Consider the following 26,295-nt stretch of genomic DNA (forward strand, 5'->3'; position numbering starts at 1 on the left):
ACCAGGAATCCAATGAAATACCGTATATAGTAGAGCGAAACTGTGCCACATTTCAAACAGAGTTATTTTTATTTTGCTCGCGATCAAAGAATGCTAGGTCGGGACTTTCATTGAAAGACAATACCCTTACATTAATCAGCTGCGGCATAAATCGATGGTACATGTTCTCGTCATAATGTACGCCGGTTGTCTGGCGTGGTTGACCTGAAGTTGGTCGCCATTTCGTTGCATGTTCTATGAACAAGCATCGTGCATCGCGTAGTAGGAAGTGTAAGGTTTTGTTCGACCCGTGTGTCAAGCTCTTTGTGAAAATATGCGGCATGTATACGAGTTGGCAGAAGTGAGATTTTCACGATTATCACGATAGGCCTATATCCGACCCCCAAAAAATCAACCGAGGCGACAAGTTTCGCGAGTATTGCATGCAAAGGTACCCGTACCCGCAAGAGATCGTGAGTAAGCGGTCAACAGATATAGCCATGAGTAAGCAACCCGGCTTGCTAGGGCGATTAAATATATCAACAGGAGAAACGACTGGCAGTGCCGGGGAAGACCAGGTGTGTGCCCCGTCAACACTGATAGACAGAATGAATTGTTCTACACGAGAATGCAGTCGCGTGACCAGTGCGTGGGCATTTGGCCCAATTTCAATCTCGATATTTATTATCACACCGTGTCTGATTTCAATAGATGGGATTAAAAGCAGATATTGTGATTGTTGAGCAGGGTCGATCTTTAAATTGTAATTGCAGTAAATTTCAGCATCACTCTTTTCAGGACGGACAACAATCTTATTGACTGGACCCGTGTCCCTGGCCATAGTGCAGAAAATACAAAGTAATAGGAAACGCGTACACATCGAATGTTATTAGTTTAGCCTCAGCATAATCAGTTCGTACACACCATGGTTTGGGAAGAGATTGTACTTTTAGTCACGAAGGAACCTATGCGAACCGTGGATGAAAAGAAATAAACGAAGTGAAACGATGCAAAATTGTTGACTTCCTCTTTATTGGTGATGCCTGTGTCACGTCAATGGTAGTACGGACAATACTGAACCTCAGCGGCCGAATGTGACCCCGTGTTGCCATGGCACCGAACGCCTGTTTAGGGCGACCACGATGGCACTGAAAACAATAGTCATTCCTACACTAACTGATTGAACACCGGCCAATTACACAATGCACACTAAATTAAGGCGGCGGCGATATTACAGAATTTACCGAAATAAATGCAAATTATTAGAAATTTTTTCATTAGTGTGAAAAAACACTCGCTTCCTAAAATGGGCTTGGCATTAATTATTTTTGTATGTGTGAATTCGACGAATCCAACATCTCGTTAAAAACGAATGTTTATGAAACCAAAATAACGAAAACATGAGGCATTCGCCGAGTTCCGCAAAATCCTTAAACCTGCAGTCTACTTCGTCTTCAATGAAAAGGCATATAAACAAAATTAGTGATATCAGCTTGAGAAACGTAAGCTTACTGTTAATGTTGGCTATATACTATCCTAGGTCAAAAACACGCGGTTTCATGTCGCTGTAGTAAAATTACTGCCGTGTATTTGAAGTCATTCGGGCTCAACATCGAGACTTAAACTACAAATAAAATGTACCCTTTGCTCAAATATAATGCAGGAAAGCTTGTTGGGTGACTCAGTTTCCGTACGGGGTGAGGAACACGGTATGTATTCACGCTTCCATCATCATGGCCACTGACGGTACTCAAACGTGACTCACTGACATCAGTTGTGCGCAGACTCTAAAATTCTGAATCAAGGGCATCTCGTCTGGGGACTCGCATCCAGTTAAAATCTGGGCGGAGACCACATCGATTTTTCTTCTATCATGTAAATTGGTTTACTCATCGATTCTGGCAACGCCTCCAGGGACACTCTCCTTATAAGGAGGTCAATGAAAATGTAGTAGTTCAGCTAATAAATATTAAGTTTGTATTTACAACTAAAGATAATACATATTTTCAGCCACTCCTGCATATTAATTACTCATAAATTTGCTTCTAGGTTTTGAAAACCCATATACGGAACGGAAAAGAATCTAATTTATTCAATTTTGACCGAGAATCAGTTGTTCTTACCTTTGCTTGCCCACTTTGCTTACCACAAAAGGGGTGGAAGGCTGTTCGTGAGGGTCACAGCTTTAAATTCCTGTTAAAGGGAGTTTTCGCGATTTAACGTAAGATTAAAAGCTGCGATGCAATAAGCTTTGTGAAGTGCAAAATCAGTCCATGGTCACATAGTGAATTATGATCACCAAGTGCCATAAGACTAAGATGTCGGTGGTATCAGATCATGTGATACAAGCTGCTCACCCCTCTTAACAAAAGTGATCTTTACCGTTTACTGATGTTGACGGCAAATCGGATCATCTCAAACATGCCCATATTTGGTAAAAATTTTCTCTCCGACGGTGGCATATTTGCGTGACCTCTTACAAATTTTTGCAAGACATGCCTACTCCGGGGTGCAACACTAAATTAGGAAATGCCTTCGAATTTCCTTCTTTCGCACAGGATTCTGAACGCTTCTAAAACCCCGAGCACATAGCACAAACCCTCACTGTGAGTTCAGGCAGTGATAGCACAAGTACACGCTCCGCTACAAATCGTGGAATCTTTTCTCTTACCTTTTAGTAAGGTAGGTACTTAAACTTTGTTTTACTATTTGTCTTCGCATTTTTTGTTTTAAATTTTAGACAAGATCTCTTTCCATCTGCATCGCTGTTCCGATATTCTGTGGTGTAGTGAGTAGGCCATGCCGGTACTTATTCATTTGATCGTCTGCAATCCCACCACACCCCTCTGGCATTGAGCGTGAATCGCACTGAAACTTTTTCTAGCTTACATTCCCGATCGAGAGCTCAAAGAAATTTAAGCGATTGTGAGTGTATAATCAACGCGGTCTACTTTCGTCTGCAACTTAAGAAAAGTTGCAGACGATAAATTTTGGCGACTGCCAGACGTGATCAAATTCTCAGATCAGTTATTGAGCAACAGACACGAGTAGTTGAATTGGAAACAGGTCATGCAACTTGGGCGGAGTCTTTCTTAGTGGAAACAATTTATGGTGCGACTATAGAGTGTCTTTCTACATCAAATGTGTACAGAACCTGATCGCAAAAGCCTCATCTTTTTTTTTTCATTTTCCTTCCAGCTACCCTAACTTATATAACTCAACATGTGTGACGAAGAAGTTGCTGCTTTGGTTGTGGACAATGGCTCCGGTATGTGCAAAGCCGGATTCGCCGGAGATGATGCTCCCCGTGCTGTTTTCCCATCCATCGTCGGACGCCCACGTCACCAGGTACGATTTTCGAGATTTTTCTCCAACGCCTAAATATTTGATGCCGAGAATTAACCGCCACATGGCGGCGGGGAGTTCAACTGATACACGACCTGTCATTCAAAGAGCTGATAACCGGGGGTCCACACACACCTGACTTGGCGAGGCGAAATGCTTATTCCGTTTTTGAGCGGTTAATCTTGAAGGGAAAGACCCGATCTAACTTCTCTAACTGGCTCGCCTAACAAAAAAATACAGATTTCGGACAAACCCAGATAATTTAAACGGCAGTTTTACCCAATAGATTTTTGTTAGTGCCCGCTGTTATCGGACATTAATTATGCTAAGTATACGGCGATCATTACACCCTCACACAGAACAATTGGTTTGTCCACACAGAAGTCGGGACTGATTCGACACATTTGCCTCTGAATTGCTCTTCGGAAAGTTGAATATGGTGACGTCCCCTTTCCCACTTCCGCATAATTGCATTCGTTGACACACAGTAAAATTGGACCGCAATCATGGTGACCCACATGTGACCGGGAAGAACAAATGCCCCGTTTTCTGGCAGGCGGTTACCGGCACGACTTCACATACGCTTTAACGGCCTTATTGTTACCTTGGATACATTTTAATAGATCGATTACACGTTAACGGCAAAAGCAGCGCAATTGTTAATGTGGACAAAGACCCATTTATCGATTAGCCGGTAACCGTTGACTATGAGTAAACGTCAAGTCACCAGTAGGTACAAGTTCACTGAAACAAAATTATCCGCAACCAGTGAATGCTTTCATTTGCATGGCAGCCACTGTGCTCTTAAATATTACTGCCAAAAACGAATTCCAAAAGTGCATTTCCCGTCGCATTTTAATCTTTAAAGGGATTTGCACCATACGGAAACGTGAGCGTCACACTTAAGTGCAGGGAGTTGATGGAAGTGGACTTTTTTTTGAATGAATGGGTGTGGCGATCTAAAAATCAAGAAATTTGCTTGCTACAGGGGAAGAAAATTATTCACTTCGATTTCATCTATTTTCCCGGCCAAATGAACATTTCTTTATGCAAACATCCGGGCTTGCCATTTGAGAGGGGTGGGTGTCATTAACCAACGGGAAGGTAACAAGTAAACACGAAGACATTACCATATAAGGTAATATTCTGGCTCGGGTATTGAGTGTGTCATTACAGGCTTCTATTTTTATTGACAAAGATTATAAAAGGCCTGGCAACATTTGCATAGACTGAAACAAAAAATATTTTTCACGTCCCATTTAAAAACCATGAACAAGGAAAAATAAGAAAAGTTGGAATATTTTTTCCAATTGAGCTGGAAATGGTGTCTTTGACAGAAAATCTCTAATGGAAGCTAATGATTTTTTAACCAGGGTGTCATGGTTGGTATGGGTCAGAAAGACAGCTACGTAGGTGATGAAGCACAGAGCAAGAGAGGTATCCTTACTCTGAAATACCCAATTGAACACGGTATTGTAACCAACTGGGACGATATGGAAAAGATCTGGCATCACACTTTCTACAATGAATTGCGTGTAGCTCCAGAGGAACATCCAGTTCTGCTCACGGAAGCTCCCCTGAACCCCAAGGCCAACAGAGAAAAGATGACACAGGTGACTATCATGTTAGAATATCCATGCCAGTACTATCCGAGTGAAATATAACTTGTGTTTGAATTTTGTAGCATGTGGTGACATGTTAGCGGAGCAAATTGGTTAGACTTTGGTTGCCAGGATTACTAAAAAGTAGCTTGGTGATTCAAGTCTAAATCCAATGTAACAAACTCCATAGGCGTTTACAAATGGGAATTGATATTTGCATGAAAATCAATATTGAAGTGAAAGGTTAATGTAGAACGAGTTGTGTGGAGAAATATATCCAAGTGTGCAATTATGGAGCTTGAGTATTCTTCATGAATCAAAGAAAATCTCCCATCATGCAATGGGGTTCCAACTTTGCTCTTGTAAGTGAATTTCATCATGCATGATTTATCAAGGTTTGTCCATTTGTTACAACTCTCAATATCGCCAAAGATCAGCGACTTTTACTAGGTTGTAACAAAATGATTGTTTCTTCTTGCAGATTATGTTTGAAACTTTCAACACACCAGCCATGTATGTAGCTATCCAGGCTGTACTGTCCCTGTATGCCTCTGGTCGTACGACTGGTATTGTCATGGACACTGGTGATGGTGTAACACACACAGTACCAATCTATGAAGGTTATGCCTTGCCCCATGCCATCCTCCGTCTGGATTTGGCTGGTCGTGATCTCACAGACTACCTCATGAAGATCCTGACAGAACGTGGTTATTCATTCACAACCACAGGTATGTAAAGTTACATTTGAGTTGTACTCAGTAACTGCAATGATAGTTCACAAATTATATTCAAGCACAGCGCTGATTGAAACACACCTGGCAGAAGATTTTTGTCATGCTAAAATGGCCCTGACTGTCTTAAAAATACATGTTTGTGATGTCTATGTGAGATGTTCTTACAACTTTTTCATATTCTTTCCTTGCAGCCGAGAGAGAAATCGTTCGTGACATCAAGGAAAAATTGTGCTATGTAGCTCTAGACTTTGAACAGGAAATGGCCACAGCTGCTTCAAGTTCATCACTAGAAAAGAGCTATGAACTGCCTGATGGTCAGGTGATCACCATTGGAAATGAACGTTTCCGTTGCCCAGAAGCACTCTTCCAACCCGCTTTCTTGGGTAAGCATGTTTTCGGAATACTCTTTCAATGATGGAAGCTGTCACATTTTATGGTAGACATGGTGATTCATGTTTTTCAGCATCCTTGGTCAAAGACATTGATTAAAGCTGTTGTCAAGCGAAATAGAAGTTCGAGATAGGTCACTTGAGATGTGAAAGCAGTTGTGATAAAGGTTAACACTTCCCTTCTAATCTTTTTTGACCACAGGTATGGAAGCTGCTGGCATCCATGAGACCACATACAACAGTATCATGAAGTGCGACATTGATATCCGTAAGGATCTGTACGCCAACACAGTTCTTTCTGGTGGTACTAGCATGTACCCAGGTATCGCTGACCGTATGCAGAAGGAAATCACTGCCCTGGCTCCCAGCACCATGAAGATCAAGATCATTGCCCCACCAGAACGCAAATACTCCGTCTGGATCGGTGGTTCCATCTTAGCTTCACTGTCCACCTTCCAACAGATGTGGATCAGCAAACAGGAATACGATGAATCCGGTCCATCCATTGTCCACCGCAAGTGCTTCTAAACTGCCTAACTCAAGTCAGAATTTCTTAACCGGATAGCATACAAAACACAACAATTACAACCAGGATGAAAAGACGGGGCTTGTGTGACTGATCTCAGAATGGCTGTCAAGGAGAGTACCAAAGATTAGCCAAAAAAAATTTATACATCTCCAGGCAGCCATCTTGAAATTTAAACTGCTTTCGGTTAGTTTAAAAAAATTAAACTATATAATATCAGTTGAAAAAAGCTCACAGAGACTGCTGTTTATGTTTTGCAAGATGCAATAGTAATTAGACAAATTAGCCAAGATAGGTGGTTCTTTGGAATTGTCAGGGGGATGCGCCTCTGATGCTGCTATGGTTAGTTCTAGAGTGTAGTTTTCCTCTCTAGCTGAGGATCTGTGGTGCTATCCCGTGTACAAACCTAGCATTTTGCAAAATGGGCCGCATTGGGCTCCAAAAATCTTCAGTTCAGAAATTTGAGTGAGAAACCAAACAAGTTTTTCCCAGATTTGAATCCTCAGAAACATCACTGAGGTTAGAATCTTCACACTTCAGTTTTACAAGTTGACACTGCTTCTGTATTGTTCTACTTTAGTGAAACTTTTTTTTATACTAAAAAAAAAATCATGAAAATAAAACCAGACAAACTGAAATGTTGTAAACACTGTTGTGATTACCCAGTGATTTCTTGGACTGAGATTCACACAGCCGAAGGTAAACCCGAGGAAAACACAACCATGGCCAGAAGAGAACGTCTACACAACGCCTGCATGTACTAAAAAACAAACTTCAACAATCCTAGTGTACAGTCTTAAACACGTCTGTGCCAGTTACCTGTGATCATTCAGTACTTGTGGCTCATATAGTTATTATTTAAACGACATGAAAGGAAAAACCTCAAGGTGTCTGAAAACCAGTTATTTACCACTCCCACAAGAGCTGTAAAGGGCACACTTGTGGCCTTACATGTTGATTTGAGCAAGTTTTTTGTTTCTTTTACAATTAAACTGGACTTGTTTCCAATCAAGCTTTATATCAAATTTTGAGTAATTGTTGTCCACTCTGTTTCTCTGCTTCTTATATATCTTTCCTATTCTTCTTGCTCATGAGCTTTTCTTTCTAGCTGTATAAATTGCACCACCCCAGAATTTTGTTAATCTGCTGAAATATTGAAGTCTCTCATACTGAGGGAAAATAAACCCTAGATTTTGCAACTTTGAAAAGTAGAACACTTCAAACTAGGGTTTGATTTTACTCTTATTTTAACCTAATCTGAGCTACTGATGTCCTTTGAGAGATCTCTTCCCCCCAGTTATTGAGTGAAAATTATCTGGAGAAACTGGTTTGATTGTTACCCTTGGCCTAGAAATTCTTTTCGTTTGACATAAACAAATTTATGTGTAAGCTTGGTCTGGTAGTCCCCCAAGTGTGCATATTTACACCTTGCTGCAGAAAGTTCAAACCAAATGTACGGTAGTGATGGCAGAGTGGGAGTGGCTGTAGCTTGGAATCTCCGCACACAACAGATAATTAAGAGATCTTAGGCTGATATTTGAAAGATCTTAGGCTGATAAGTATAAATGGTAAGTTGATACAAATCTACATTCTCAAAAATATCCGACACTGAGAAAATGGACTAGCTTAGTCTCAAGACGCCACTGACACTCCCTCATCTTCATGCTGAAAAGAAGCTGGCGTAGTGTCAACGCTACCGCCAGACTGGAATCATGTAGGTAATTTGAGACTGGATCCATTGATGTGGAATTGGTATGTCTGCCCATTCATCTGACCAAATTCCAGTCATATCATAGTTCCTCTCACGATCTTTGACCTCTGCTGGGCGTCACCTTTCACAACTGCTGTTACTGGGGAACTGACATACCTGCATTCAGGATGGGAATGGATGTGAAATCTTTGGGGAGGGGGGGTACAGAAGCAGAATCGTGTAATTTTTGCTGCGTATATATGCAAGGACAAATGAATACCATGGGGTATTGCACAAGATACCTACAGAAAGTTATTATGACCCTGACATCTTTCAGATTGAAGGGGGGACTGTTAATTCACAAATTTGTTAAACACCCTGTACCAATTCATGTTTTGAAGTGCCATATCAACACTGTAACCATGTGTGGATGCGTTTAAATTAGTCGTGGTTCTGTGGATGCGTTTTAATTATCCGTGGTTTCAAGGTGGCCTCTGAAGAATTCAAATTTCGAACACAATGATTGAAAAATCTACTTCAATAATGAGTATTGCTGTGATCCATTGTCCAGTTGCTCGGTCTATATTTTGTTGTTACAGGTAACTGTCTGTCATATGTTTAACTACTCTCCTTCCCTGTGTGTCTTGAATGTGAACCGTGCAAAGAGACAGCAGCTCAGCAAGCAGTATGTGTCGCAGTTTATATCTCTAGGTCACAGTAAATTGCAGTACAGTTGCGTCTGATACAAGAAAGTTTTGTCCTATCAAATGTTTTGTGTAGTTATGAATTTAATTTCAAATATTCATAAATTGAGTCAGGAAACCAATAAATGTTATGTTTTAGAGGACCAGATGGTGATCAGATAACCAACAATTCAGCGTACATTTCATGAAGTAGAATTATCCCAGATAAAAATCACAATTTTCATTAGAAATTGTGGTGTAGTATTTCTTTTATTTACAAAATTTCAGAATTTTTCATCAGCAGTAATTATAACTATAAAGAATACAAAATTTCAAAAAGAAGAATCATCAAAAAGAAGAATAAATATTTGGTCAGCTGTCAGGGGTTATACTCAATCATGGAGGCTGAAGACACACACTGGACCACTTTTGGCTCTACGGATTTCACTGCGAAAATTCAAAGCAAATTGCCAACCAGTCCGCTGTTTGTTCACTGCTCTGTTGCCTGCAGCGCAGTGAAGTCATGATTTTATGTCTTTCTAAAGTCACCAAATCACCTCGGTAGAGTTAGCCTCGTTTTGAAAATTAGGACAATCAACAAAACAGTGTGTCATCATCAGTAACATTCAGTTGGGGATTTTTTTATCTGAATAACAACAACTTTGTTATCAAATACAGGATTACATATTAAACGATGAAATATTAAATATTTCATCATTTAATATGTAATCCTGTATTTGATAACAAAGTTGTATATATTAATTCTTTTACATGTAAAACTCAATGACATAAGATGTTGAAGCTCTGCCGACCAATCGGTGAAAGCAACTGGGATTTTTCTTGCAGTCATTCAACAAGAGTGTAGAAGTATGTGTGACAAAGTAATCACACCAGAGCAACTGCCTTTGCAAGTTCATACCGACCATAGCATTGAAACTTCAGCTCTCACCTCTTGAAATACCCAGTATTTGCTGCATACTGAGATTTGACCAGGCTATCGAATTCACCTATGATATATTATGCATCCAGAGCAGAGCTGTCACCGTGCTACAAACAGTTGGGCATCAGAGACTGTCCATGGTCTATGCTATCTCTTTTCTGTTGTAATCACCCACAGCTCCTGTTGTGAAAGAAAAAGAAACATATTGATTGACATAATCATAAGCGGTTGCAAGGAATGTTTTGAGTGTTGTTGGTGTGTCAAAATTAAAATGAGCCAAATCCAAAATGCCCATCCTGCACTTTTTTTCACCAAATTGATAAACCTTGCTGTAACCCTTCCAGCCATGATATGTTACATTAAATAACAATTTACTCTACTTTGGAGTAAAGTTTTAAAGTCATTGCATCTGAGAACGAATCACTAGGGAGTGTTTTCACCCAAGGCGCTTCTTTTGTCAAATGACCTCTGACACCATGAAATGGCCAGCGAAAATGTCAAAGTTCATTCACATTAAAATCTCATCTAGCATGAAAACAATTCAAATGGAAAAAGCTACAGCTTTTCACAGAGATGTCGATAACTGTCACAGAGCCTGAAACATAGCTTTTGTTTAATATGGAGGATCACTGATGTTCGCTGTGTAAAACTAGAATTTTGTCAAAATAATTTCATATAGTATTTTGCAAAGAGCAATAAAAGGCGGAACAATTGAATTTATCTAATCTTCAACCTTTGAGGAAAGAATATTGGCCTGTATGTGCAGATATGAGGACACAAATTCTCATGGAAGTTGAAATTGATCACTTTGGGAAATGACATACACAACTTTGATTTGCTGATACATGATTTACGGGCGTAGGTCAGCTTCTTATACAAAACAAAAATTGTATCCTGCCTCAGACAGATACAAATGGGAGGATTTTCTTACCATTTCCTTGATGCGATGGTACTGAAAATACTGAGGAAACGTGGTGGGGAGCTTGGTGACTATAAAATCTCCATTTCTGTCACTCCGTAGAGTTTGCAAGAACTCCAAGCATTCTTGGAAATGATCATAGGCACTGCATGTGACTGAGAGTTCAGCTAGGGTAAAATTATATCTGGAATCATGAATGTCAAAGACAATAGGGATTGTCAAAAGACTGAGAAGGATTTTCAAAATGCAGAGAAGGACAAATAAAATGTGTATTTATTTAAAGGGACAAAGTCGGCCATTTTTCATGAATTTTGTTTGATACAAGATACTTCTTACATTGTTTGACATGTCGAAAGATACTGAATAAATGGGTGACCATGCATATATTTGACCCTGGTTTTAGACAAATTAAATGAAACCATGGCGAAAATGAATTAATGGTCATGACCATTAATTCATTTTCGTGATGGTTTCATGTATCATGTCGAAAACCTAGGTCGAATATATGCATGGTCACCCATTTATTCAGTGTCTTTCAACATGTCAAACAATGTAAGAAGTATCTTGTATCAAACAAAATTCATGAAAAATGGCCGACTTTGTCCCTTTAATCCTTTTCCTACCAGTCACTCTTCACTTTCCAGTCAAGTTTGTTATATCCCGTAAAGCACAAAAAAGTATTATGAACTTGATCATTTTGCAACCCCAAGACAAACATTTAAACCCTGTTAGCTGTATCTTTTTGCATTTAGCACACCAAAAACTATCCAATCTTTGGGGAGATTAATTTAATTCCCGTCATTAAGCCAAAGTGTCTTTGAAAATGTCACTTTTCTCTCCTTGGCAATGGATTCTGCCGATTGTTCACGGTTTTGTGTTCTCGCTTGCAGTGGCCACATATGACTTGCAAGTCAAATATTATTTAGTAGCTAAAATCTTAGTTTTAAGTTCGTCAACAATGTTTGAAAAACCTTCTGTGGTCACACTTTTGATCTGAAACCATCTTATCGAACAAAGAAAAGATACAGCCTTTGGGGATTTCTGTAAAATATATAATTGTGGTATGTTTTACCAGATGACCTGATACTGCCACAGTGATGCCATTGCTGATCTTCCGAGAACTGAGATATTTTATGCGTTGCATGAATGACTTTGAGAACTCTGGCGAGTTTACTACCTGATTTTAGAGTCATCTTAAATCAAATTGTGACATGGTGACCCCACAAACAATATAATGACCTTACTCTGACTACTTGCTAGCTGTACAAAATGATTTCCAGCTGTCATGGATGAAAACACAGAGTTGTTTCTTGGCATTCATTACCCTACTGGAAATGGTTCTGTTACATAAAGGGGTCACAGGAAATCCGTATGAATCGTTTGAATTCTGTCGGTACATCTAATTTTAATATGACTGCAGAGGAAACGCAAACAAGTTTCTCAACTCTACTTCACTTTCACCCTTTTTTCCATAATAATATTCACTGAGGAACCTAATGGAAACGGTTTGAGGCAGAATTTTTTTGTAGAAATCACAGCAGCAATGACACAAACACTGATCACAGTCCTTTCACCCTGCACCTACACATAGTTACAAAAAGTTGTCCTGATTTCATCCTTGGATCGACACAAATAAGTCTTCCCTTTACAGCAATAAATCTGGAATTCTCTGAATTTCCACTGAGGTGTGAAAACATGGACGTTTGTATTTTGTATTTAAAAAAAAATTCAATAGGTGCAAGCGATGGGAAAATCATGGAAATGTCAATTTACTCCCCTTTGATGAATACCGAGAACTGTACAAAGGAAATGCATGATAATTTTAGCTTGTACATGAAAATAGTACAAAATATTTTTTCAAAGAAAACAAAAGGAAGAGGAAGGCAAAGTTGGAGTCTGAGAAGACAGGAAGTTAGTTTAATATTACCGTTTTTCCAGAGCAATATACAGTGTTTTCTGCCGCCCATGTGACATCACGTTGTACACACTTCTGAAAAATGCATCGGTCAGGTCATCATCGTAGATTACTGAAAAGGCAATCAGAAAACAGGAGTTTAAAGTGGGCGTGTGACATCAACCAGCCACTGTTGACTGCAAATTTGAAGCAATTGACTACCAAACTGTGAACTGCAAACTTGTGATATTGACTGCCAAGTGCATGGTGACATCACTGCCCACCAGTGACATTGACTGCCAACCAGTGACATTGACTTCCAGCAAGGAACTTGATTGCTATTCAGTAAACTGAAAGCGAGTGACACTGACTGCCAACCATTGTCATCGACTGCCAAATAGCAACATGGACAATGAATTACATAAAATATATGGTTAATTTTATTGGAACAGTGACTGAACTAAAACACAACTGATAAGTACACTGAATAGAATGTACTGTCACTTCCAATATTTAAAACTTTAAGCATCAGTGAACTATGATTGTCAGACAAAAGAACCACTCTTGAACCATGCATCTGGAGTAGAAACACAAACTGAATGTGGAAATTGGCAATATGGTAGGACCATAAATGACAGAAACACAAACTGAATGTGGAAATTGGCAATATGGTAGGACCATCAATGACAGAAAATATGCTGTCCTCCAGACAGTATGTCTCCCAAAAAAATGCACACTACTTTGTTAGATTTCTGCCAGGCAGAGAGCAATGGCTGTGACACACTGAGAGAGCAATGGCTGTGACACACTGAGAGAGCAATATCAGTGACACACTGAGAGAGCAATGGCTGTGTCACACTGAGAGAGCAATGAATATGACACACTGAAAAAGCAATGACTGTGACACACTGAGAGAGCAGTGGCTGTGACACTGAGAGAGCAGTGGCTGTGACACTGAGAGAGCAGAGGCTGTGACACACAGAGAGCAATGGCTGTGACACACTGAGAGAGCAATGGCTGTGACACACTGAGAGAGCAATGGCTGTGACACACTGAGAGAGCAATGGCTGTGACACACTGAGAGAGCAATGACTGTGACACACTGAGAGAGCAATGGCTGTGACACACTGAGAAAGCAATGGCTGTGACACAGTGAGAGAGCAATGGCTGTGTCACACTGACTGATAAGTTCAGCATAGATAAAAGTACTCAAAGGAGAAACAACACCACAACCACAGATACCACAGATCAATTGTGTATTGGCTGAATTCTATGGTATCATAGACTGACTGTGGAATCTCTGAACAGGGAAGATGGAATGAGACTTTTGACAAAAAGGGGAATGGTTTTTATATCTTTTCAATTTCAATATAAGGTTACTTTAGAACTCTTCACTTCTGTTTGTATCTATCATCGGAAACAGGAACACAGAAAAAAGAGAGCAGCACAAAAATAAGAGACAAGACAATCAATATTTTGCAGTTTTGAACATACGGGGGACACACATCATTTTTTGCCATTCAGCTTTTTACAGTACTAGTATAAGTGTGTTATCAGATTCAAGACTGAACTAGATTTACCGGGTATATTAATATTAATCTATGTTAATATTAATTCTCCTAGGTGGAATATGCCATGAAAAATTCAAAGACTGTAGCGGAATTTCATTTTTGGTTTTTTCAACGCTCACAAACCATTAAATCAACATCCCCTAATGTGTCCATGTCACTGGCACACAGCAGTGAGTAAAAAAATCAATAACTACTCTTGTGCCTCAAATCTCCACTGAATACTTGCCCCTTTAATACCTGTCTTCACAGATAACAGATGTTCTCTTTTCATTTGGAGGATAATACCTCAATGCCTCATTCAGCACACGTATTCACCCAAACACAAAGCGCCAAAAAATATGCTTGCATGTCACTGACAAAGACCAACTTGGGTTCATCAATACGGCACTTTTTTTTTAACAAGTGGAGCCAACAAATGTAGGTTAAAGCCCGGCTCGAAATGGACCGGGATCAGGATTAGTGCCAAGTTTGGGTGGGGGCGTTTTGGGGCATGGTTCTGCATAATGAGTCTGTTGGCAACGGTTGCGATCATTCGCATTATCTGCGTAATCTGTTTGCTCTCAAATCACATCAGGCTTGGGTACGTACAGCCTTCGTTTCCCGGTTCGTTTCAGTTATGCCATGGCAATACTCGAAAGAAAAAGAAAGAAAGAAAAACTAGGAAGGAAAAGGAACACGTCAGGAAAATGGTAGGAAATAGGTAAACGGCGACGTCATTACGATCGCAAAAAATAAAGGAAATTCACGGAAGGGTCGTCACTTCCTTGAATCTCGTGTATCACGATATTTGTAATAGCGATCGCGGTCAGTTGCTCGGTTGTTTGGCGGCGGGGTGATATCGAAAAATTATCACGAGTTATGTTTATTTTCGGAGCAATTGCAAGTTTTGCTCGAAACGCTTGTTAACCTTCAACTGGAATCAATGACAGACTGGGTTCCTCTCCGTCTTTCTTTCTACCTCCATGGTTATTGAAGGAATTAAAGTCCAGCTTTTGACGAAATATTATTACAATGTAGCGCGGAATCAATGAACTGTCCTCAGACACGCGTATCCTAAAGCGTTTACAAGATTGGGTGATGGCGCTTACTTGCTCATCTTGAACTGAAAGATTGAATGTTTCAACTGTTCAAATATCTTACAATTTTTGTTAAACTTTCATCACAGAAGTTCAAATGTAACTTGGATAATCGGTATGTCAAAACCTTACTAGTACCAGCCCTCCGAACGCGACATGTCATTTCCACGTGTAAAAACACGTGTACATGCGGCCGTTTTCGGGGCCAGCATATATATCCCCACGGTCCCTCCACAAGGGACCGTGATATCCCAAACAACTGTTCAGTACCGTCAAGTTCGGCCGTAGATTTGGAAGGGGGAAGTTGTTAAAAACGTGGATCTCTTCGACTGACAATAATTAAATTGATCATGGAGGCTACCGCCATGTTTTGATGGTTATTCAGTGCAAACTACGGACTCTGCTTACGCGCTTTTCGCTAGAAAACATCGTACTACGGGTAAGCTTACGGACTAGTCCTTTTGCTAAGTCACGTCTGAAAATGGTTCACTTTCGTGATGTCATTGCACCATAAACGCTAGCAAAAGAGTTGATGGCAACACAAAGTTTTCATCCTTCACCCGCTGATAAAAGTCTAAGTTTACATATAGTTTGTTTACATCGTAATTGTTCTCGTATGCACAGCAAATGTTTGACCAGTTTACGCCTCTGCGCGTCACCGAATGATTGACAATTGTCAACGACTGTCTCCTGAGGGCCATTCCCTTTGTTCAGAAAGCGATTTTTCCCCTAATCGTCGTAGTTTTAAAAAACTTTGTGAAACTTTGCAGATACCTGTATGGCCTAGGTGTTTATGAAACAGTCTATGTTCATGGTATGCCAATAATATATGTTTGAGAATCGTTTAGGCCGATTTTCACGGAGCGGTCTACCTAGCTATTGCCAGTTGTCACTCAAGCGCCATTATGAATTTTCAATAAGTTAGGGGCCTTTTATACCCCGCACACCGGTTTAAGGGGTTCTTGTGATTTTCTGAGGAGAGCTAGGTGGTCCTACTTTCTCTTTGTGCGCTCTGCAGTGTGTTTGTGAAGATGATTTGTCTGATCACAGTCCCTCCACCACCGGTCTTGAAACACCCATTGCTAAAGGTATGAACTAGTGCCACTACTGCAAGGATAAGTCTTGATATGGATTGGTCCCAGAATTTGTCATCCCCTTTTTCTCACCATCAAGAAGTGAACAGCTTGTTGTTACAAAAAAAGTAAAAAAGTATTCTGTAATATGCCGACTCATGGCCCTGTAAAGGGACTGTGGCTTGATAGAATATGTCAACTTGAAAACCAGAGAATGAACATTCTCATCTCCCGTTAGATTTGACATCCTTCGTAGGGTGATTACAATGCAGCAATTTTGTCACCTTGGTACATGTAAGTGCAGTATACACAAAGTTTGATCAGAATTCGGTTTGAAGTCTGTTGAAGCCTACAATTTTGCAAATTTTTTTACCAACAGCGTGGAAAATATGAAAATAGTGTAATTCAGTCAGTAAAAATGACATCAAAGTCAAACACACGATATTCAAGAAAGTGTTAATTGTGGTTTATCCATTTTATCCATATCACACCTTGTCACAAAGAAACCAGTCACATTTTCAGACAAATAATTACAGAGGAACTATTGTCTGGTACTGAATGTAAATGGGCTACCATCACATTGTAGTTGGGACATGCAGTTTAAAATGCACTGCAACAACAGCGGTCTGCCATTGGTAGATTATTGTTGTGTTTTATGGATGCAGTCACACCTCCAACACAGCAATCTGTGCAACGCATTTACAAGGAATCAACTGAAACCCCAAGCATTCAATTGTACAAAGATTGGTGGATCATACGGCAAAAGATTCCAGTGGATTTTGGATCTTTGTTGGCAGAGTTCTATTGACTTGCTATTATTTGTACATGAAGGTGCAGACAGTTTCATTGCATGCTAGCTACGTCAAATGTTTGGTTATTGTGAATACAAAAGAGCAGAGTAACTTTCTGTCTAAAGCGCAACAATCACGTTTTAAACCGCTTTGAATACTCTCACAATAACTCTAAGTCTTCCCTTGTTGCCATAAGGCAATACAGACAAAGTACAAAAGACTTGATTATTCATATTTACCTAAACCTCCACACAATCAGACAGAAGGAATCCAAGGGTTTGAAAAAAAAGTTTCTGGGGAGTACTGTATTACAAAGGATTTGAAAAGGTTAAAAAATCCAAGTGTCGCGCCTCTGACATCACGGTTACATCACTAAAAAAAATCACTGTTCCTGTGTTTATAAATATCCCAAACTATCTTGATCCTGTTTTCTTTAAATGTTGTAAAATGATTTATTTACAACTATACTGACATGATACTGACATCAAGAGATGTCCTGACACACTCATTGGCTTCTAAGACAGATTTTTCTTCACAAAGAAATTACCAGTATTATTCTCATGAGCATCCAATCCAATGAAGGCACCTGCGGTACAGATAATCAAACACCAACATATCATCCTCTGCTGGTCTGCCCACCTTTGCAGACTCATTTTGAGGCTCTTGGAATTAAAATGAAATTTTCAGAGTCTTGTTTTTGTGAAAATCAAAAATTTTGATTTTTCCCCATAGATTCAGTATATAACATGCATAGAGGTAAATTTACACAGAGTGGCCATTTTGAATTTTAAATATATGTACATTTAAAGTTTTCACCACCATGGTTTGGCCCAAACTAATTGTTATCAATGGTGATTGTGGACCTCTTTACAGGGAATTGGGGGTGAACAGGTTAAAGTTTAGGTCATACTCTAATCCAAAACTTTGCACAAGGATACCAGATTTTTATCCTGGATTATGAAAGAGAATAGTCTCAGTCTAAGCCAGAGATAAAAACTTTCAGCATCATACTTTATAATCCAAATTGTGATGTAAGGTCAGTTTCACCTTGTGAGTTTGTCTTATAGAATTGCACATGAAATGCCTTTTTAGCTTAATGTGACTGTTTTTACAAATTTACCAAAATTTCAAGGAGAAAATTAAACAACTGTTGACAAATACATACGACAGAAGTAAACTTACTCCTAGCAACTTGCCTTGGTGCCAAGATGGATACCTAAACAACCTTCTGCTAACCAACAAATTTTTTTTATGAGAATTGAACTCCGAACTCTTCTCTTTTTGTCTCATTTCTCTCCCATCTTTGCTCTTAATATTTGAACAGAACTTACTGATTAAAGAAACAAATTGCTTTGTTTATTTAGACTTCACAGGTGGATCAATTATTGACAATAAGCTAGGGGGTGTATAACAGAGACCTCCCGGCAGGAGTAAAAACAACACACTTGAGAACACCTGCAGACACAATGACAGAAATCTGCCTGGCAAATATTTTCCAATTGCATCATGACAGGAGAATTGTGTCATGGGAAAAGTCAAAGTAGAGCAAGGGGAGAAGGTGGAGGGGAGGTAGGAAGGCAATATTCTAATCATAGTTTTTTCAACCCAATGAAGTATTTCAGCAAGTATTTCAACAAATCAGCTAGTCTCTTTGTACGAGTATTGAAGCTCATAATATTTTATTCCTAATTTTTGGTTTTGGTCATTTTTTCTCACAGCAAAGTCTACATAAAAGAATAGGGATTTTCAACAAAATTTCATGCTGGATACTATGTTTTTCACCAAACATCCGGGTGTTTGGAATTACTTTGAACCAAAGGTTTTGCCCTCATTGAAACACTGTTAATTTCTACTCACCATCTGCAGCAAGTATAATACTGACATCATTTTCTAAGGTATTCAAATCTTCCACTGACCAATAAAAGGGGCATTCCTTATCTGAAAGTACGAGGTGAATTTTCTTACACACTTTTACTGTTGATAGATTCAGAAATGCCAGTTGGCACTTGTGATTGCAAGATTTGAAAAGCGCAGTCTAAATATATGCTACTATGATATATGGTACTATGAAAACATCAAAAATTATGATTTACACAACATAAATATCTGCACAAACTTTTTCCATATTTAATTTATTTTACAGAATTACAACTCAAAACAACATTTAAAGGGTCAGAAATTGAAGTTCATAGCAAATAAATTGTGGTCTCACTGTTCTCATGTTTACTTCTCTTCTGTTAAAATTGTCATTCAAACAAGACTGTACTAACATTCAAATACACAGCAAAGTGATTAACTGTGAGGTTTGTTATGTAACTCCCTATGGATTAAAATGCCCATGAAACCAACAACAAAACCTGTCTCCTAACAATAGCTGTTTACTTGAGGTTTGACATTTAACACAAGGTCATACAGGGTCAAAGGTCAGACGAACAGGCAGTCTCTGACATTTTTTGCACTTGGATTTTGATTTCTTAACAAGCTCTAAACAATATTATACGTGTGTGCACGTTCACATTGAATTATAAAATTTAAAATGATTGTTGATGTTGAACTGTCAAGTCGTGATTCAACACAGAACTATGGCGTATCAAATCAATGATACAGCCACCAGTTTATCACAAGGTTTCACACAAGTTGTCATCAAAATTTGGAAAAACTGGCACAGACTGGTGCCATTTCTCAACTATATCTCTGATTATCAAGGGTTAGTTCTGATAGTCTTGATACCTTTACACACCCCTGTTGTCTGAATGATGTGGATGTCTGATTTTCATGACATTTGAACTTTGACCCTGCTGTCACTTGATTGCTAGATACACACATGCCATGTGAATTCAACGATCTTCTTCCCTACCATTCTATAATACACTGGCACTATCGCTGATACTGTATACTTCATGCTCAACCAGTATTTCTAATGTCTTCAACTTATAATAGATCATTTATGCCATTTAAAATTTGTTCAAAAACCTTCAGGTGCCTGGATTGCCAGGGTGGTATACACAGAGAGAAGGGTATACCATCCTGGCAATTCCAGGCACCTGTGCAAATACCAATGGTAAAGTTAACTGTACATCATTTGTGCAAAAATTGATCAAATTGAGCAGTTTCTTTGACATGCAAGTGTAGTGCGCCCTCTGGTGTACAACATTTCTGATCACTTTGAGTCAATGCAGGCGTTGCATTGCCAGTTCATGTAGTATGTAAAATTTTCTTCAGTTGAAAAGAACTTTCTTGGGTCAATAGCACATTCATGTAGCTATTAGGCACATTGCTAAATACTTGTCAGTGAAAAACTTGCATTTTTGCACCAGTTTATTGACATTAAATATGATAAGACCGCATTTTCTCCCGAGAGATTCTCATTCCCCTGACCTGCAAATAACAACTGGTGTGATCACATACTACAACAAAAGACCTAAACTAACAGAACCCTTCTCTCTTACAGCCATTCAGTCTAGACCTATCTTGGTTTAAGGATTCACACTTACTGATAAGTTTACTATTACAATATGGGATATTCATATTTGTTTTGAGGAAATGTTGTATTGAAATCTTTTAACATTTGTTTTGAGGCAATATTATATCGTAATTTTTTAAACAAGAATACCTTTCCCCTTGACATTCTCATACTCATACCAGTGCTATTCAAGTACAGTTACTGTTTGACAGAGAATGAATACATGGCAACAATCGTTAGTGATTCAATTCAGTATTTCATCTTTATGCCTTGCTAAACTGATCACTTCTTTATTCTTTGTCAAAGTCACACAGACCAAGGAAGAATAAACTACATCACATTCAGAACTGTACCTGTCCTCAGCGTTTCTTGCCTCCAATCAAATTCTTTCACAATTATCTTGCTATCACCATACAAATGTTTGTTTGTTTCAATGTTTTTCTTGCACATATGTAGCACATCTGAGCCAACATCTGAAAAACAAAAGATAGATTATATGACAATAGAGGGCGCTATACACAACAGAAATGCCAAGCATTTACCTCAGAATGAAGTATCCCATTCAGAAAACAAAATACTTTAAGGGATACAGTCATCGGAACTGCGTTCAAAGGTCATATGGTATCCAAGGTACAATGGTGATTGATGAAAGTTAAAACATGTCTGTCATAATCTACATCGTATAATTTAAATGTTAAAGCTGTGATAAGATGCATCTAGATATCATGCACGATATACATTGTTTGCAATGGCGCAGTTCAGATGACTGTTTTCCCTTTAAATATTTTCATGTACGGAACATTCTTTTGACTCCAAAAATAACATAATCTATATAACTTGTGTATTTTTACAACAGTAAAATGTTCTATCAGATCAGAATCACGGAATACACAATATAGCCAGTCCTTACCTATGCACAGTAGTCTTGGCAACTGTTACCATGACAACTGTTGCCAGATCAGAAGCAGGGATGGAATACACCATATAGCCAGTCCTAACCTGTGCACAGTACAGTTATGGCAACTGTTGCCATGACAACTTGCCAGATCAGAAGCATGGAAGACAATATAGCCAGTCCTTACCTGTGCACAGTATAGTCTTGGCAACTGTTGCTATGACAATGCTAGTCAGTCCAAGACCAGCTCCTAATTCCATCACTGTGCTGTCGCTGAAGAGCTCTTGGTTGGACATGATGAAGTCACACATGAGCAGAGCTCCATGCCATACCTGTAAACAAATTTTCATTTATGGCTTAAAATGTTCTGAAAGGCAGAAAATCTGTTGCATGTACATCTACAAATCTGCCTCAAAAGTGAAAGACTTAAACTTTTCTCGAACTTTCCTAAATGAAACTTTCGACCGTTCTGTCACCAAATCAAGAATAAAAATCAAGGGTCCCCCTGAAAAGTTTGGTACTAAAGAAAAAAATTACCTAACAATTATAAATATTTGAAATTAAAAATGGACCCCATCCAAGTGTTAACCCTGTGGGGAAAAATGAAATTTTCACTTCGAAAAACTAAGACAACAAAATCTTTCTTACTCCATTCTACCTTAATCCACAATTACTTTGTACATGCTCTTTAGTCTTGGATACTTAAAAACTACAATATGAATATCGATGGAACATCCATGGTTAGTCCATAAGAAATATTTTTCTTCAAAGGGACATTTGTCAAAATGCAGGCGAATGCAAGCGATCTCAAAATTTGAAGAGATAATTTAAAGATACAGACATAATAACTCTGAGAGACTACCAGTATGGAACAACTAGTCGGCAAGTGGGTAAGATTATGCACACTTAAAAAACAAGCGGTCTTTGAGTTTTTGATGAAGTGGTTCAAAAGAGTAGGAAATACTTGGGACAATAGTAAGTGACAATTCTTGTCATTTTCAGAGTATTTGCCAAAGTTAATTTGCACAATTCACTCACCTGTAGACCAACATCTTGAACAGGTGTAGCCATGTTATGCTCTTAGTAACAGACAAAATAAACCATCCTTAAGTGTTTGCCCAGGTTGTCAGGTTTCTGTTCATTTTAAAAATGACTCTTGCTTGATGCTTATGATGTAGCATGACTGCATATTCTTTGTACATTTCATCTGATATTTCATTCTTTCACAGCATGAGTTGATATATCAATAGAGTACAGTAATTAAGAAAAATGCATAGAGTGCCATGTGAATCATGTACTGACTGGCTACCAAGGTTACTAGTCTGTTAATCTGAAGCAATGGCAGCCATAATTTCATTGCATGAATCACTCAACTCAACAATTTGAATAATGGATTGGAAGATTTGAAAATCAAGGCCCCTGTTCAAAACTTATGAATCAGACAGAAAACAATGACAATCTATAACTCCCAAAGATGATTTAAGCATCCAAAAGGTATGTGAGAATATAATGATCTGGCCATAGGGATAAGATGTGTGCTTGCTGAAGGAAAACACAGGCTCTCTATCATTAGGTCTTATTGCAACAATGATCTGTGATGCATCCAAAATGGTCTGACAGTAAATGAGCATGTTAGGTGATATGTAGATCTATGTGAAATTACAGTCTGCTTGGTTTCATGCACATCATGGATAACTCTGATTATTACACATCAGCTATAATTACCTATTGTAACGGCTTTAACTGCATCACTAGACTTATGTTGCTGTTTCCTAGCAACCACAATATCACCATCCTCATCAAAAGTGAAAGCATGCCGTGAACCTGCTTCCTTCTCTGCATTCAAGTCTGTGTAAGGTACATCACTAAATGGAAACTCCGTTCTCCATACTGAAACAGAAAGTATACATTTATGCTCGACTATTACCCCAACTGGGCAACTACTATTCAATGTTCCATCTTCAAACTCTTGCTGATGCAGTGTTCTGTCGTGGTTCTTACACAAATTTCTCTCGATATCAGTGTACTGTGAAAGTTACATTCAGTAACCTGGCATTTACATTTACATGTAAGTCACATTTTGCGGAGAATGGTGAGAGGGTTGCTACATTACTCTAGAATCAAAGTTTTGACTGGGTCTGCTTTTGCTGTGCTGCAGCAAGTCCGAGGCACAGGTGCTTGGGAATTGCCAATGAGGTATACGCAGATAGCGTATTTACCGGTACGTTACTCTACACCATGGAGCTAATAAAGGATTTCCCTTTTTTAGCTCCATGTCTACACTGAGCACCGCGCCTGTCGTCTGATAGAGGGACCGTGGTCTGAGGGATTGTGTGAAGTTAGTTGTGTATGGGTCTATACCTGTGGTGTTTTCACACGGGATTTCTGCCTTTTACGGGCTGGTTTTGACTTTTATGTTTTGGTGGCGGGATTAAAAACGTAAAAAGTCAAAACACGCCTGTGAAAGGCAGAAATCCCGTCCGAAAACACCACATCTATGGACCCACAGTTTAAGTGTGAAGTTTGCTGCGGTTCCGTATCCCTGTCACTCCCTAGCTGGTTGTGTGTGTCCACCAGCCAGGAAGTGGCAGGGCTACCGAACCGCAGCAAGTGTGAAGTGTGCACGTGACTCACCTGTTTTTGTTGCATAGCTGCTTACATCGGTTGGTTGGCGAAACAGGTGAACGTCGGAGAGTACTTCGTCGCCAGCTTGACACATTTCAGCGTTTCAGCTGACGTTTGTATGTCAGATATTATAAAGCGCCGTAAAATACGTTTCTCATCTCTCAGCTCAGTGCAGTGCAGCACAAGTAACATGCCTGACTTGGCCGAACTGTAGCAAGCCAGTAAGAAGAGGGTAAAGTATGAATACAGCTCAAGACCTACAGCTCGATAAATAATTATCCGTGATCTGGGAGAATGTGTTCATAATCCATTCATCGACCGTTGTGCTCACGTTTTGTATACGACAAGTCACAGGTGGATAGAGGGACTGTGGACAAGTCTAAGTTGACCAGGTCATGCACTTTGCATGTTGCTGACTGTTTTCAAGTCATGAACTCGAGAGGGCGCAACACTAACTAGCAACTGGCAAATGTCAGGATAAAGACCGTGGACTCAGTGAGCATATATTATTTGCATACGTAAATTAGGGGATCAATGTTTTACTTTTTCGGTTAATTATTGATTGAAGAATTTTTATTCAGATCTTAGAAAAAAAATAAGTCGATTTTCATCTTCCAAAATTTGTCAATATATACAGTGATCATAATTGCTACCAGAATGCTTTTGTGACAAGATCAGAATGTTCTCTCACTGGACATGACCTAATAAACTGACAGCGAATTGTCCGATTCTGAAAAGATTGGCAGTCATAACTGTCAATCATTTTGTGATTTCTTTCACATGTTTTACTTGATCTGCATAGCACACCTTGGGCAGAGTTCTCATTTTAATATTAAAACACGATTCAGCACAATGTATAGACAAATTTACATCGTCATATGAACACAAAAAATGTGGCTTTGTCATTTAAGGAAGATCTTTTCTGTTTAGCCCGTAAACTTCATCATTCGAAACCTTGCTCACTTACATAGGACTCAGTCTCCAATGTTTTCTTGTTTTTGTTTGTTTGTTTATGAAACATAGGTAGAGTAAATAAACTTCTCTTTTGACCAGAATGTATTTATGATAAATCAAGCAGAGCATGCTTGCTCTACTGGCTCTCATTTTTCATTTTGTATTATTTATTGTTTTATTTACAACAAATCTATTTTTTTTTCTACCTCTCTATTCGTGAACAAGCAAACGCTACCAGAAAATATTGGATACTGACATCTGGCTTTGTGTACTTCTAGCTACAGATCTGAGGGTTCAAGATTGCCAGGGGATTTGGGTTGGCTTTGTGTAGTCTGGTGGCATGAAGCCAACCTTAGTTTTAGTGTAGGATTTCTTTCGCTCATATTGCGTAACCCTCTACATGTACACCAAGTATGATTTTATTTTACAAACTGTTTCCTCAAATCATGGAAAATTACATCCATGTTTGTCCAGCTGGATTTTCTACTGGAGGAGCTGCATTGATTTCAATGAAGTTTTTTTTCTATGCTTACAAGTCAGTTGGAAAATGGATATTGTCTTTTGGAGATGCCAATTTTAACTCAAACCCCACTTTTTTAATTTTGGTATTGGAATAATCAAAAATTAAAAAAAAAGATGGCGTCACCATGCTTGATTTTTTAAAAAACATAAATTGAAAGTCATTGTCACAAAAAACACTGAAAACCATAACAAGTCATTCCAGTTCACATACAGTGAATGGTTCACATTCTCATCATACAATAACACAACATCAAGTTCCAAACCGTAAGGATTCTTTAAGGAAAAAATTGTGAACGGAATAATTTATGTTTGACCAAATTTGCCATTATTTGACCAAAATTTCAGGAATTTGCACTTTAATAAGATGAAATATTACAATTTGTCAAAATTTTATGAATTTTAAGTTAGGTCTTGTACTTTTAAAAAACTTTTGGATAGGTCGCTGTTCTCAATTTTTCTGTTTGGCAAAATGTAGCCCGGAATTTACATATTGCATACTCTTTCATGATCCTGTCAATCATTGTTTTAGGTGCTCTTCAATGCATATTATTGACTGAGCTGGATTTGAACTAACAGATCCAAAAAAGAGCACCGATACACCAACAAATGAACAGAAATAGGTTTG

The 26,295-nt window shown here is 38.8% G+C and overlaps 3 protein-coding genes across 3 annotated transcripts in view; 1 reads left to right on the forward strand and 2 right to left on the reverse strand.

Annotated features, from left to right (window-relative positions):
• LOC139150957 (cytochrome b-c1 complex subunit 2, mitochondrial-like) overlaps positions 1 to 2,283 on the reverse strand; it is a 42,773-nt gene extending 40,490 nt beyond the window's left edge. Inside the window, exon 1 of the mRNA XM_070723441.1 lies at positions 2,103 to 2,283. The gene's annotated coding sequence lies outside the window, so the exon portion shown is untranslated. The remainder of the gene's footprint in view (positions 1 to 2,102) is intronic.
• Positions 2,284 to 2,366: 83 nt separating this feature from the next.
• LOC139150958 (actin-1) lies at positions 2,367 to 7,599 on the forward strand. The gene is made up of 6 exons (XM_070723442.1): positions 2,367 to 2,661; positions 3,178 to 3,327; positions 4,698 to 4,937; positions 5,407 to 5,653; positions 5,851 to 6,042; positions 6,251 to 7,599. Exons 2-6 carry the CDS (start codon positions 3,202 to 3,204, stop codon positions 6,574 to 6,576), a joined length of 1,131 nt encoding a protein of 376 aa, XP_070579543.1. The 5' UTR covers positions 2,367 to 2,661; positions 3,178 to 3,201; the 3' UTR covers positions 6,577 to 7,599.
• Positions 7,600 to 9,198: 1,599 nt separating this feature from the next.
• On the reverse strand, positions 9,199 to 24,623 carry LOC139150961 (methyltransferase-like protein 22). Its single transcript, XM_070723443.1, has 9 exons — positions 24,204 to 24,623; positions 23,295 to 23,459; positions 22,608 to 22,648; positions 21,757 to 21,901; positions 21,028 to 21,147; positions 19,069 to 19,149; positions 12,734 to 12,833; positions 10,819 to 10,990; positions 9,199 to 10,067 (listed from the first exon to the last, which is right to left on the reverse strand). Exons 1-9 carry the CDS (start codon positions 24,286 to 24,288, stop codon positions 10,035 to 10,037), a joined length of 942 nt encoding a protein of 313 aa, XP_070579544.1. The 5' UTR covers positions 24,289 to 24,623; the 3' UTR covers positions 9,199 to 10,034.
• Between the last annotated feature and the right edge of the window lie 1,672 nt (positions 24,624 to 26,295).

Source organism: Ptychodera flava, chromosome 15 (assembly GCF_041260155.1).
Source record: "Ptychodera flava strain L36383 chromosome 15, AS_Pfla_20210202, whole genome shotgun sequence".
Taxonomy (NCBI): domain Eukaryota; kingdom Metazoa; phylum Hemichordata; class Enteropneusta; family Ptychoderidae; genus Ptychodera; species Ptychodera flava.